We start from the raw sequence: 13,948 nt of genomic DNA on the forward strand, positions 1-13,948 counted from the left end.
GTATATATATAAATTTTTTTTTTTTTTCCTCTGTAAAAGTAAATTTACAGTGTTACTAAAATGCATTTAGACAAAATATACATGAAAATATATACAAAATCATTCAAAGGTTTGGGGTCGGTAAGGTTTTTAAATGTTTTTGAAGTCTCTTATGCTCACCAGAGCTGCATTTATTTGTACAGCAAATACAGTAAAAACTGTAATATTGTGAAATGTTAGTACAATATAAAATAACTATTTTCTATTTAAACATTTTAAAATGTAATTTATTGCTTTGTCACATGATCCTACAGAAATCATTCTAATTTGATGATTGTGTAAATTTTTTAATATTATCAATGCTGAAAACAGTTGTGCTGCTTAATATTTTTGTGGAATTTTCAGGATTCTTCGAAAGTACAGCCTTAATTTGAAATAGAAATTTTTGTAACAATGTAAATGTCTTGTATATTACAATGATAAGTATAATATTTATTTTAAAACATTATAAATACCTTTAAATGTAGGCATTATGTATGTTCATAGAAATTGTTACCAAAATGCATATATATATATATATATATGTATATGTATGTGTGTGTGTGTGTGTGTTTAAGTTTCAGAGAGTAATTCAAATATGCAATGTTGCTATATGTTGTGCAGGTTATTTTAGTCAGATCTCCACGTTGGCTGATGTTCAGGAGAACGTGATGCGGTATTTGCATGTGATGAGCAGACCTAAAGTTATCGACCATGAACATGACACAGTGTGGACCGAAGCCTATGTGGACAGCGGAGCTGACATAGGTCAAGGGTCAACTGAGCCTAAATCACTCTTCCTGTCAGCACGGCTCCCGTGGCTGCACAGCGTTGATCACTCCCATGTGCCAGCGCCACGGATGACTGGCCGCGGGAGGAGGAACACACATACACACACACATCATGCTGAGAGTTTCTAGCTCTGCACCTGGAGCCTCTGCAGTAGCACATGCACATTTTCAAAACTGCCAAATGGATGGAAAATGCATCTGATAATCAGCTTGTATCTTGTCTTTATATATATATACAGAAATCATTCTAATTTGATGATTGTGTAAATTTTTTAATATTATCAATGCTGAAAACAGTTGTGCTGCTTAATATTTTTGTGGAATTTTCAGGATTCTTCGAAAGTACAGCCTTAATTTGAAATAGAAATTTTTGTAACAATGTAAATGTCTTGTATATTACAATGATAAGTATAATATTTATTTTAAAACATTATAAATACCTTTAAATGTAGGCATTATGTATGTTCATAGAAATTGTTACCAAAATGCATATATATATATATATATATGTATATGTATGTGTGTGTGTGTGTGTGTTTAAGTTTCAGAGAGTAATTCAAATATGCAATGTTGCTATATGTTGTGCAGGTTATTTTAGTCAGATCTCCACGTTGGCTGATGTTCAGGAGAACGTGATGCGGTATTTGCATGTGATGAGCAGACCTAAAGTTATCGACCATGAACATGACACAGTGTGGACCGAAGCCTATGTGGACAGCGCAGTAAGTATAAATGATCACGACATGTTGTGTGTGTACAGCATCTGTATCCCTTACAGAAACGTACAATGTGAACCATAGTTTCTGCAAAAATATGACTGTTTCTAAAATAAGTTACAACACTTGTATTTATAAATCACCACCGTTATCAAAAATAAATAAATAAATGAATTAACAAAAATATTCTGAAGAGATTTCTTACACTGTAATATTATTTTATCATTTATTTACAGTACCATCAACAACTGTAGTAAGTATCTATGGTATTTTGGCAGAAATTAATGCCACTATGGTACATTTTTGTAAAGGGTTTGCTGTCTAAAAAATCAAATGTATTTTCTCTACTAAGTCTGTGTTTTCTCCAATCATTCGCCTTCATAAAATGCAACTCAGTCCTCATTAGTAGCTCCGTTAACTCCCTGAAGGTCTCATCAAGATACTCTTCCATTCAGTGAGCACTACAAGAACGAGATCAGGTCACACACCGTGCAGTGTGTCTCTTGTATGTGTGTAGACGTGAGCACATGTCAATGACACGTATTATTTTTCTCCCTGTGTCCCTATAGCTCGCACAGGCGCACAAGGTAACAGTCGTAACCGGTGTCTCCGTGGCTCTGTTCCCAAACCTAGCGAGCTGCCTACGGAGGCAGCATTGTAAGGGACAACACACACAACATAAAGGCTGTTCCTTCTAAGATACCTAAAAATAGCCCAATTTCTATGGCAGCAGTGCATGTCTACAACTTAGTGAAGAAGGCAATACCAGAATGCATTGTGACAAGTTCAAGGGGGGAAAAACATATCTTAGAAAAAAGGTACAAAAGCTGTCACTGGTGGGGTACTCTTTCAAAATGTACCTTATTTGACCTTATTTACAACTAAAAGGTGCATATTAGTACCTTAAAGGTACCATTATTATTATTACTACCATTTAAGACAGCTTTTGTCAATTGTAATATATTTTAAAATGTCATTTATTCCTGTTATGCAAAGCTGAATTATCAGCATCATTACTCCAGTCTTCAGTGTCACATGATCCTTTAGAATTATTCTAATATGCTGGTTTTCTGCTTAAGAAACATTTCTTATTATCAATGTTGAAAAATGTTTTTGCTTGTTAATATTTTTATGGAAACCATAATATTCCAAAGTTTTCTGTTGTAAGCAAAAAAAACAAAAGTAAAAAAAAAAAAAAAAAATTTAAGTAACTGTTTTCTATTTTAATGCGTCTTAAATTGTAATAATATTTTACAATATTACTGTTTTTACTGTGTTTTGGTCAAATAAATGCAGCCGTGGTGAGCATAAAAGGCTTAGTATCAGTAGTAAAGTAATTTTTTCAAACTTTTAACTGGTAGTGTACATATTAGTACCAAAATTGGATTATTTACGTTGTATTATTTTTTGAGAGGGTACCGCCCCAGTGGTTTTGTAACTTTTTCTAAGTGTACAAATTGTAGATTGTATGCATATAATTCATTCAATACTGAGAAATATAACTAAAATAGTTCAAACTGTTTAAAATATGATTATTCTACTCAATAATTGTTGTGTATTTATGCTTATTTGATGTCTGTACTTGCACTTTTTAGCACTATTTGTATGACATACGACATAGAATGTTCTAAATCATTCACTTATATTAGAATGCTGCCTATGTAGACTGTAGTCAGCAAGGCAGCTGACTAGGTTTTGGAACAGAGCCTGTTTGTGTCCATTCTGTCACTGGTGTCTTGCAGCATTTCCTCATTGTAATTTGCTTTCAGCATTCCGTTTCTGGAATCTGAAACGTTTTATTAGAACTTGAACGTGGATGTGGTGCAGAGTGCTACAGGGAAACGCAGAAAGCAGGCCGAGAGAGTGAAAGATAAAAGCCAGAGAGGGCGAGATGTGGTCAGAGATAGGGTTTGGCTTCACTCTGCTGGGTATGTCGAGAACTGCAACACCGACCGCTGTGCCATTCCATTTCTGATAAGAGCGACTTTTTTATATATATATATATATATATATATACACACACACACACACACACACACTTGTGGATCATTGGCTTTTATCTCCTAAAGCCGTAATAAAGCTGACATTGGAGCAGAGGGGGTGAGAGAGGCAGAGACTGGGAGAAAGAGAGAAGGGAAGAGGGGGGAAGGAGAGGAAGGGGGAAGCACAAGGTTAATTCACAGATTTCAATTTGGCTCCTGCAGGATACACCTCTAGTGTTCTGCACGAAGCCAGCCAGACTGAACAAATGTTGGACAAAACTCAAACTGAGGTTGAGTTTTTTTTATTTTTTATTTGAGCTCTGGAATGTGAGACAGAATAAGGGAGACTTTAGAGCCCTCTTCAGTGGGACTGGAGGAGATTTTTGCTGTTGTTGTAGAAACAAACCTGTCAATCTGACTGTGGAACAAGGCCAATGATGCTTAAAGTTACACACTGTAAACAAGATTTAAAGGGATAGTTCACTCAAAATTATGAAATTGTTCACTTAAAATATATGGCATCATTTACTCTCAGATTTTGTCTTTTTTCTCTTCTTTCTTTGTTTCTTTGTTTCTTTCTTTTTTATCCCCCCCCCAAAAGGAGGTGTTTTGCAAAATGTCCTCGCAGATCTTTTCCTTACAGTGAAAGTGAATGGGGACTGGGGCTGTCGAGCACCAAAAATGGTCCATACGACTCTATATAGTCTACTATAAACTTCTGAAGTCATTGGTTTGTGTGTGTGTGTGTGTGTGTGTTATTAAAATAGAAAACAGTTATTTTAAACAGTAAAAATATTTCACAATATTACTGTTTTTACTGCATTTTGATCAAATAAATGGAGCCTTAGTGAGCAGAAGAGACTTCTTTCAAAAACATTACAAAATCTTGCTGACCCCAAACTTTTAAAAGGTAGTGTATACATGATTTTTGGAAAAAAAAAATTGTATTGCTATTTACTGAAAACCTTTTGAATGGATTTGAATTTACATGAACAGAAATTGAGAGCTACAACAGAGGAGATTTTCTTGCAAAAATGGTATTCGATTTTCAGTCAGACTTTTAATACAGCACACAAGCCATATGGACCACTTTTATAATATTTTAATGCTGTTTTTTGTTCTTTTTGGGGTTTTGTCCCCATTCACTTTCTTACAGGTTTGGAATGGCATTGGTAATTTTTTACTGGAATGGGATATTTCTTTTTGTTTTCTTTCTGTTTTCCTATTTCACAAACATAAACAAACAACCACATTCACGAATCCTCTCAAGGGCCACTGTAAACCATGCATAATGGACACACACACATAAGGGTGAGGTGGGGGAATTGCAGACCTAGTTTCAGCTAGCTCATGCGTTAAATCATGTCAGCCTTCATCGTGCCCGCAGCTGAGCTTACAGTTCAGTTCCAGAGATGAAGCATCTTCACCAGATCACCCTTCACTTGTCTACACCTCGCACGGCCATTAATCAAAACGTTGGTTTGATTATTTCATGTATTTATTTGACGTGTTTTTCTCAGATGTTCATGTAAATTTTAATCTGAAAGTCTTCTGTTGATCTGTCAGCAGCTTGGAGAGAATAAAGGTCCAAACCCGATGACCACAGTGGCCATGCCTGTGTTTAGCACCAAGAATGAAACGGTGAGGAGTGTGTGTGTGTGTGTGTTTGTATGTGTCAGAACTAAACAAAACACATAAAATGTGTAAAGCTTAGCAACAAATTAAGTCGATATTTTAGCATAGATACATGCAGTATTAATATGAAATTATATTCCAAAACGTATATTTTAAAAGGTTTCCATATTAAATTGTTATAACAATATTAATATTATTAATATCAATAATTTATATTATTTAATATCAATATGAAATAATGTCATATGAATATATATATATATATATATATATATGTCAAATGTACAATATTAATGTAAGTTATTAATAATAATGTATATTCTAAAATGTGTATTTTAACAAGGTTCCATACAGACCTATAAATAACAATTATATTAATTAATTATATTTTAATAATACAGAGTTTCCATTTAAAACTATAAAACAATGTTAATATCATTAATATCATTATTATATCATATATATATCATTATATTCTAAAATGTACATTCTACAATGTTTCCATATGGAACTATAATAACAATATTAATATTGATATTAATATTAATTTAAATGTTAGTGTTAATATTATTAATAATTAATATTAATTAACTGTAACTGTCAGTATTAATTAATATTCTAAAACATATATATACTAAAGTTTCCATATGGAACTATAAGAAAATTATTATTATTAATAACAATATTCATATAAATTTTAATATTAAGACTTAAAATATTTAATTGTAAATGAACATAACAGACAATATTAACGTTCTAAAATTAATAAAATGCAAAGTGTATATATAGTATTTTCTAAAATGTATATTCTAAAAAGTTTCCATATGGAATTATAATTACAATATTAATATGAATTTAGATATTATTATTAGTAATAATTTTAATAAAAAATCTAATTAAATTAAATTAAAAATACATGTTTTTTTATCTAACTAGCAATATTTATGTATATTCTAAAATGTTTAATGTAAAAACTAGGGCTGCCCCCTAATAGTCGACTAACCGTTAGTTAGTCGACGAGAAGAGGCTTGGTCGACCAAAATTTTATTAGTCGCTTAGTCACAGAAAAAAAAATTCCACACGAAGTGGCGAAATTACATACATCGGGCAGGACATCAACATTCATAAGCTCACCTAACGTTCATCGACCCCAAATATGGCTTATCATCTAAAATATGTATGTAGTAGCAACTTTACATAACTTTACATGACATCAATCTAATGTTAGCCTAGAAAAAAGTGTGGAAGATGAATATTAGCGCGCTTGGGCTACTGCATGATAGATGGAGGCGCCGCTGCGATCATTTGCTCTGAAAATACTTCGTCATTTTTGGTCATACAGATAAGAGTAATGCATTTTTCGTAGGCTATATGTAAAGACGCTACGTTTATTCGTGTGCACTCAGAATAACAACAAAACGTTGCGCTTTTGTAAAATAATGAAAGCAAACAGGATGCGCTTTCTGCCTTCTCGGATTCTGTGAACTTGAGCGCGTCACTTCGAAACTCTGTGTATTCTTGCCTTATTACAGACATGAAAAATATATCTATAGAGAGTGAAACTTTTAAATGAAAAAAATTCAAATGGAAAACAAATATTCTCAGATTATGTAATCCATATGAAAGCCCTAGTAAAAACTAATCATTTAGACCTGTTTTGTGAACTGAATCAACCGATTCACTGAAAAGATTTGACTCAAATGAACAATTCATTCACAAATCTGTACTTCTCTCATTAAAAGCTTGAGTGAATGTCAAGATTTTCAGTGGTCTTTTTCACACACAAATCTAGTATATGACTTTTAAAGACTTCTATATAATGCACAAGTTGTATGGACCACTTTTAGAGTGTTTCTGTGTCTATTTGAGGGATGAAGCTTTTATTGTAATTGCATTAAAAAGTAAAAATAAATGTTCATCCAATTCTGTTTGATTTCTTAATCCAACTCATCAGAACACTCTTATTAATAGTATGCTATATTATTGATAGTGTTTCACTTATATTTCATACTTATGGTTTAATTAATCATTAATATCCTTCGATCCACCATACAAAAACGTCAAATAACTTGTTAATCTCGCCATCTGTTTTCAAACTTGTCAGTCTGTTGGTGTTTGTATCAGTGTCTATTCAAAATGAATGTACACACTTTATGTATGAATATGAGACAAATGCATATGTGTGAAAATAAAGTGATTTTACAGTATGTGTCCCTCCGCAGAAAAACCAAGGCATCCTGCTAGGCGTCGTAGGCACTGACATCCCCATTCAAGAGTTAATGAAAACCATCCCAAAACACAAGGTATGACATTACCACCACTAAATAACCAGGATTTCAAAATCAATTTTAATCTGTTCAATTTTACACTCTCTATATCTTAAAGCGGGCTGGGGTGCATTAATGCTATCATTTTTAAAATCTCATCTTCTTTTCTCCAGCTTGGAATACATGGATATGCGTTTGCCATTACCAATAACGGATATATCCTGACGCATCCCGACCTGAGGCCCCTGGTAAGGACTGATATCTTGTTTTGGGTCCATATCCAGCCTGATATTAGGATTATGATTTCAAACACCACCTAAAATAGAGCTGAAATATGCTGAAACTACATCCACACCCCAAACAAGCTGGCTCAGGTCAAATCTACCCACACATGCAGTGTGCTTGTGAGAGCGCTGGTGGGACGCTGAAGTGCATCATGGGAGATGTAGTTTTTGTAATCCCAACCCTTTTCCTCTGATATATTGCATGCAGGAATAAAAGCCCATTCATGTGCCTGCCAGGGCTGATCAGAGCACTGAGGTAACTCACCCTTCACAGGGACACCCCTCACCCCGCTCTCAGTCACCCCGCGTGACTGCGTGTGCGTGCGTCTCTGTGTGTCGTGAACGTGTTGGTGTTCTCGTCGTAATGTGGCTCCAGTGCTGCTGTGTATTAGTTTGTGTTTGCGTAGCGGTGGTGTGCATCAGTCAAGGCTTCTGAGTGTGTGTTAAGAGTGTGTATTTACAGACCACACTGACTCTGTGTTGCTCAACAGGGACAATGTCATTGAATGTGGTAAATGTTAAAATGTGTATTATTAGTGTAAGTAGCATTGGTTATGAACTGGACTGGATTCAAGTATGACACAAAGTAACATTCTTATTAAACTTTATAGCTATTTTTAGGCTCTGTTGCAAACCTTAATGAGCTGAATATCTAGAGAAATATTTTTGTCATCATAGGCAAACTCTCAATGTGAAAGCTGTTCCAAAGAGTATAGGGAGCAAAATTATGCTGGATTTTAACAGTATTGGACATTATATATGGTATGTATCCTTCATGGATATCCCAGAATACATTACAACAAGGAAAGTTTTTACATTAATGTATATAAAGTATATTTTATTCAATTAAAAGTATATAAAATGAGAGAAAATAGGTCCATCTAATTAAAAATTGTAACTAATATTTCAGTTCTTTGCAGTATTGTTAGTTAACTCAAATTATCAAAAATATATGTTTATTAACTGAAGAAAAAAAAAAAAAAAAAATGTAAATATTTGGTGAAAAGCTTAAAAAAGTGAAATTTAGAAATGTTGCCATGGCAACAAACTAAAATAACATAAGTTGAAGTGCTAAAATTACTAAAACTGAATAAAGTTAAAATGCAAAAACAAAAATGACAGCTCATAACAAAATTACTGTAACTTAAAAAATGTAAATGAAAACTGACTATACAAATGAAAGCTATATAAAAAGCTATATAAGGCTAAATATTATAACTACTATAAATAATATACTAAAATAACACTGTCAATTTGTATTTTTTGTATTTGTTATAGTTTTGAATCATGAATTCTGTACCTGCTTGCCTTAAATATATATTTATATATTAAAATAAAATATAAAGTAAAAATAAATAAAGTTTGGCTTGCATTTTTTTTTGTCATTGCAATGCACTATTTCCATTGAAATCAATAGATTTACAGCATTCTCAGTGACTTCTTGTGTGCTCCACATGACAAACACCATTAATGTAACCATTGTTGCATCCTTGCAATTTACATAAATTGTTTGAATTTGTTTAGAATGCTGCCTATGTAGACAGCAGACGGCAAGACAACTCATTAGGGATTGGAACAGAGCCACTGACTGACTGAATTTCCAAAGCCAATCTGAGCAAAAAAGATTAGACCGATTATTTTGACACAGATCCCCATAAGCCGAATATTGGCTGCTCTGATAGTGTGTAAACAAAACTCATTCCCACAGTTTGTCGATCCTGCTCGTGGAGTCCCTCAGCACTGCACATACTGGATGTAAAGGTGTTGTAAGCAACTTTTTGGAATACCACACATATAATGTCTCAACTACTGACAGATATCACTGAAATAGCTGTCCTCAGAAATCAAACCTGTCTCAGTGACAGCACTAGAGTCTGTAAACTGTAAATAAGAGTCAGGCAAGCGGCCCACGCCTTTAAGCCAATCAGAAAACCAGTCAATCAGGAATGTTTTGTGCCTGTCAATCATATCCTACATTTGGGATTGCTTTGATCATTTTGGGAAAAGGCTGTGGGGTTGAAGTTAGCAAAACGATGAAACTGAGCAAATTGTTTACAGCACCTTTAACACGCTTCATCATCTGATTAGACACCATAAATGTGCACTGCTAGTTGGAAACCCGAGGAGCAGGAGTGCAAAACGCTAGATTAATGGCCTCTATCACAATGTACTGTACGTTTCTGTCTCCATCGTGTTACCCGTATGATCCCAATTCCTAACTGTAACTGCACTGCCGTCCTCTAAAGCACTTCCTGTCCTCTTTGTGTCTCTTCCTGCAGTACCAGGAGGGCCAGAAGAGGAAGAAACCCAGTTACAGCAGCGTGGACCTGTCCGAGGTGGAATGGGAGGACACAGAGGATGTTGTATGGACCAGTTTTTATTGAGTGCACTCAATGCAGTACACTTAGACCAGAAACGTACTTTATGCAAGTACATAGATGCAAATGCATAGCAGGTTCTCAGTCCTGTTGTGCATTAGGTTCACATACTTGCATAAAGTGTTTTGCATCTTAGAAGTATATAGTATTAAAGTGAATAAGTGCTGCTTCATAAATGTGTTTATTTGTAGTTGCGCACAGCGATGGTGAACAGACGAACTGGCACTTTCTCCATGGAAGTAAAAAGAACAGTGGACAAAGGGGTAACATTTTCATCTTTGCATGCAAGAACTACAATAATATAGTATATTAGTATCATTTTATAAAAAATAAAAAAAAAGCATTGGATTAATATCAAAATATCAAAAATACACCTCACATGACTACTTAACTTTATAATGTTGTTCCTCACCAGAAACGTGTCTTGACAATGCACAATGATTATTACTACACTGATATTAAAGGAACTCCATTTAGGTAGGTGATGACTCATACAGTGGGTACGGAAAGTATTCAGACCCCCTTAACTTTTTCACTCTTTGTTATATTGCAGCCATTTGCTAAAATCATTTAAGTTAATTTTTTTTCCTCATTAATGTACACACAGCACCCCATATTGACAGAAAAACACAGAATTGTTGACATTTTTGCAGATTTATTAAAAAAAGAAAAACTGAAATATCACAAGTCCTAAGTATTCAGACCCTTTGCTCAGTATTTAGTAGAACCACCCTTTTGATCTAATACAGCCATGAGCCTTTTTGGGAAAGATGCAACAAGTTTTTCACACATGGATTTGGGGATCCTCTGCCATTCCCTCTTGCAGATCCACTCCAGTTCTGTCAGGTTGGATGGTAAACGTTGGTGGACAGCCATTTTTAGGTCTCTCCAGAGATGCTCAATTGGGTTTAAGTCAGGGCTCTGGCTGGGCCATTCAAGAACAGTCACAGAGTTGTTGTGAAGCCACTCCTTCGTTATTTTAGCTGTGTGCTTAGGGTCATTGTCTTGTTGGAAGGTAAACCTTAGTTCCAGTCTGAGGTCCTGAGCACTCTGGAGAAGGCATTTTATAAAAAATAAAAAAAAAGCATTGGATTAATATCAAAATATCAAAAATACACCTCACATGACTACTTAACTTTATAATGTTGTTCCTCACCAGAAACGTGTCTTGATGATGCACAATGATTATTACTACACTGATATTAAAGGAACTCCATTTAGGTAGGTGATGACTCATATATGTAAATATTTTACGTTTGAACAAACGATTGAAAGTATGTGGCATTGTGATGATGAAAATATGACTTTTTAAATGATATTTCCTGTATGTGTTGTAGTGTAGGTGTGGCGCTCTCTCGAGGACATGGGAAATACTTCTTCAAGGGAAATGTTTCACTAGAAGCCGGTGAGGATTTTGTTTATTAGCAAGACTTATGAAAAACAATGCCAAAGCGAGTCAATTCTTATGGTTAAAATGTTTGAATATATTCTCGTCTAGTAGCTGTAAATCACATTTTACTGTTAAACCCTTTAGATTAACCCTCTAACGCCTTACATATTAAAAAAAGAGTCAGTAAATAGTAAAAAAAAAAAAATTTAAATGGAACAGTTTATTGACCTTTAGACAAAATATTTCTAAAAGTCTAAAAAAAAAATGTTTGCATATGTGTATTTTGTGGAGTATTTTATATATCATACTCGAGGAGAAAAAAAACACCTTATTTATGAACCTTAATTAGGCCAAAACTGAGCAAAAATTGCAATTTGGTGCAGTTGCTTATATTTAAATAGCCATACATAAAAAATAATGTATGGATAATCAAGTAAACTTAAGTTGCGTCAGTCCATCATCTTGAAATATTACTAACAATATCAAATCTTACATTTACTTTATAAAAAATTATATACATATTTCTAAAAATCATTAAAGTTTTCACAGCAAAAAAGACACATGAACCACAACCTAAAGGTGAACATATTTACAGTTGTGCTAAAAAAAAAGTAGCATAAACAGAAAGTATGTAGTAGATTGTGTACAACAGGCTTTCGTGCAAAGCTTTGATCATGTTAATCATTTAAAGGCCTTTTTTGCATATTAAATATGATACAGAGGGTTTATAGGTTTAAAACTCAGTTAAACTTATTTCAGTGTCCAGTGAACTATAAATAATGTTTAAGACCTGTCCTTCATAGGTGAACAGATCTGTTTTCTTGAGACATTCCTCTCCTCTAGCCTGAAAACACAAATATCATAATTCTGTCAGTGTTCTTTTTAACAGCAGTGATACTGGATGTGCTCTTTTTGTGATTTATCCACAAGTATGTTGGGATGTTCCTGATACTTCCAGTTCATCTGTAATCCTCTCTAAACTCTCGTCCACACATTTCGTTTAGGTCTACATGATCTGGAGCAGCCAGATGTTGCCCTCGCTGATGAATGGTACCTTTATAGAAACTCACCAATATAAATTTCTATTGCTGTCATTAACCACACAAGTAATACATTTTGTCTTTATGTTTCAGGACATACTGTAACACAGATGAGCACCATGAGCATCGTCACCTGACTCAAGTTCAGGCCATCAGACTCTACATGACCAGCCGTAAACCACATCTCAAATGTGAGCAGCATTTCAGATTAACTTTTTAATGCACACTTCTGGTCTTATTATAATCGATACATCAGTGCACATTATTCTAAGGAGAAATATTTGTCTTTGATCTTACATCAAAATAAGTTTTTTAAGTCTGCCTCTGAAACGATTTTTCTTTTCAACTCAATCAGTTTTCAGTTAAATGAGCTCAGTTTCATACTGCAGTATACAGTAGCAGTTGCTCCTGAAAAGTTTTGCCACATTGTCCTCCATCTAGACCTTACACATTGCTTACAAAATTACCTCAGTCGTTTAAACACTGTCCCCATTAAAGTTGCTGTCCGATGAGTATTAAATGTCCTCTCGTGCGTGTTGTAGGTGACAGAGAGTTGATTCAGCAGGTTTTGTTTGACGCTGTAGTAACGGCTCCCTTAGAAGCGTACTGGACTGGACTGGCCCTCAATAAGTCTGAGTGAGTTTGGACTTTTACTTTTTTGGTCATATTTACTAAATTACATAACTATTTTCCACCTCCTGTCTGTCTCTTAAATCTAAACAGGCTGTTTTTGCAGCTAGTTTTTAGTAAATGATGTTGGTTGCCTGGGTAGGAAAACTGAGACCATTCATACACCTATTTTGCCTAAAACAGTTTTTGTTTGTTTTTATCAACAGGAACTCTGATAAAGGGGTTGAGATCGCTTTTCTCGGCACTCGCACTGGTCTTTCCAGAACCAACCTGTTTGTGGTTCCCGAGCAGCTGACCAATCAGTGAGTCTTAATGCAAATGACCGGCCAATGACGGATTCTGATCTCATTACGCTGGCCAATAAAAGGCCTCTGAGTGTTAATGATGATTGATGAAGTAAAATATCCTCCATGGTTGCATGTGTTTGTAGAGATTTTCTCACTGCGGAAGACAAGGAGGGCGTCTTTAACGCAGATCACTTTCCTCTGTGGTATAAAAGAGCCGCAGAGCAGGTGCCCGGCACCTTTGTGTACTCCATTCCCTTCAGTTCAGGTATGACGTTCAAGCACATTAACACACATCCATGTCATGCAACATACTTTAAGCATTTAAAGTCCGTGTGAACCAGAAGTTGCTGCCGACTTTATTTCAGTGTAGTGACGTATTTCCTTCTGAAATGGAATATTGAATAGAGGGCATGGTTTTATTTTGGCGCTCCTCCTCTCTGTCTATCACTTATATCAAACTAACGGTTGGAGGGGTGTGTTTAAAAGGATATTCTGCACCAAGCCGTCAAACTGACATCATCAGAGAAGGA

The 13,948-nt window shown here is 34.7% G+C and overlaps 1 protein-coding gene across 1 annotated transcript in view; it reads left to right on the forward strand.

The window, feature by feature from the left end:
• Positions 1-13,948, forward strand: part of LOC107751209 (voltage-dependent calcium channel subunit alpha-2/delta-3-like) — a 48,681-nt gene that overhangs the window by 24,847 nt on the left and 9,886 nt on the right. Inside the window, exons 13-26 of the mRNA XM_016566872.1 lie at positions 1,398-1,531; positions 2,095-2,112; positions 5,077-5,148; positions 7,365-7,445; positions 7,583-7,657; positions 9,973-10,056; positions 10,263-10,334; positions 11,231-11,292; positions 11,409-11,476; positions 12,466-12,511; positions 12,595-12,692; positions 13,044-13,137; positions 13,338-13,433; positions 13,562-13,683. Of these exons, the coding sequence (XP_016422358.1) occupies positions 1,398-1,531; positions 2,095-2,112; positions 5,077-5,148; positions 7,365-7,445; positions 7,583-7,657; positions 9,973-10,056; positions 10,263-10,334; positions 11,231-11,292; positions 11,409-11,476; positions 12,466-12,511; positions 12,595-12,692; positions 13,044-13,137; positions 13,338-13,433; positions 13,562-13,683 (1,122 nt within the window). The remainder of the gene's footprint in view (positions 1-1,397; positions 1,532-2,094; positions 2,113-5,076; positions 5,149-7,364; positions 7,446-7,582; positions 7,658-9,972; positions 10,057-10,262; positions 10,335-11,230; positions 11,293-11,408; positions 11,477-12,465; positions 12,512-12,594; positions 12,693-13,043; positions 13,138-13,337; positions 13,434-13,561; positions 13,684-13,948) is intronic.

This window comes from Sinocyclocheilus rhinocerous, unplaced genomic scaffold, assembly GCF_001515625.1.
Source record: "Sinocyclocheilus rhinocerous isolate Xijiao unplaced genomic scaffold, SAMN03320098_v1.1 scaffold362, whole genome shotgun sequence".
Classification (NCBI taxonomy): domain Eukaryota; kingdom Metazoa; phylum Chordata; class Actinopteri; order Cypriniformes; family Cyprinidae; genus Sinocyclocheilus; species Sinocyclocheilus rhinocerous.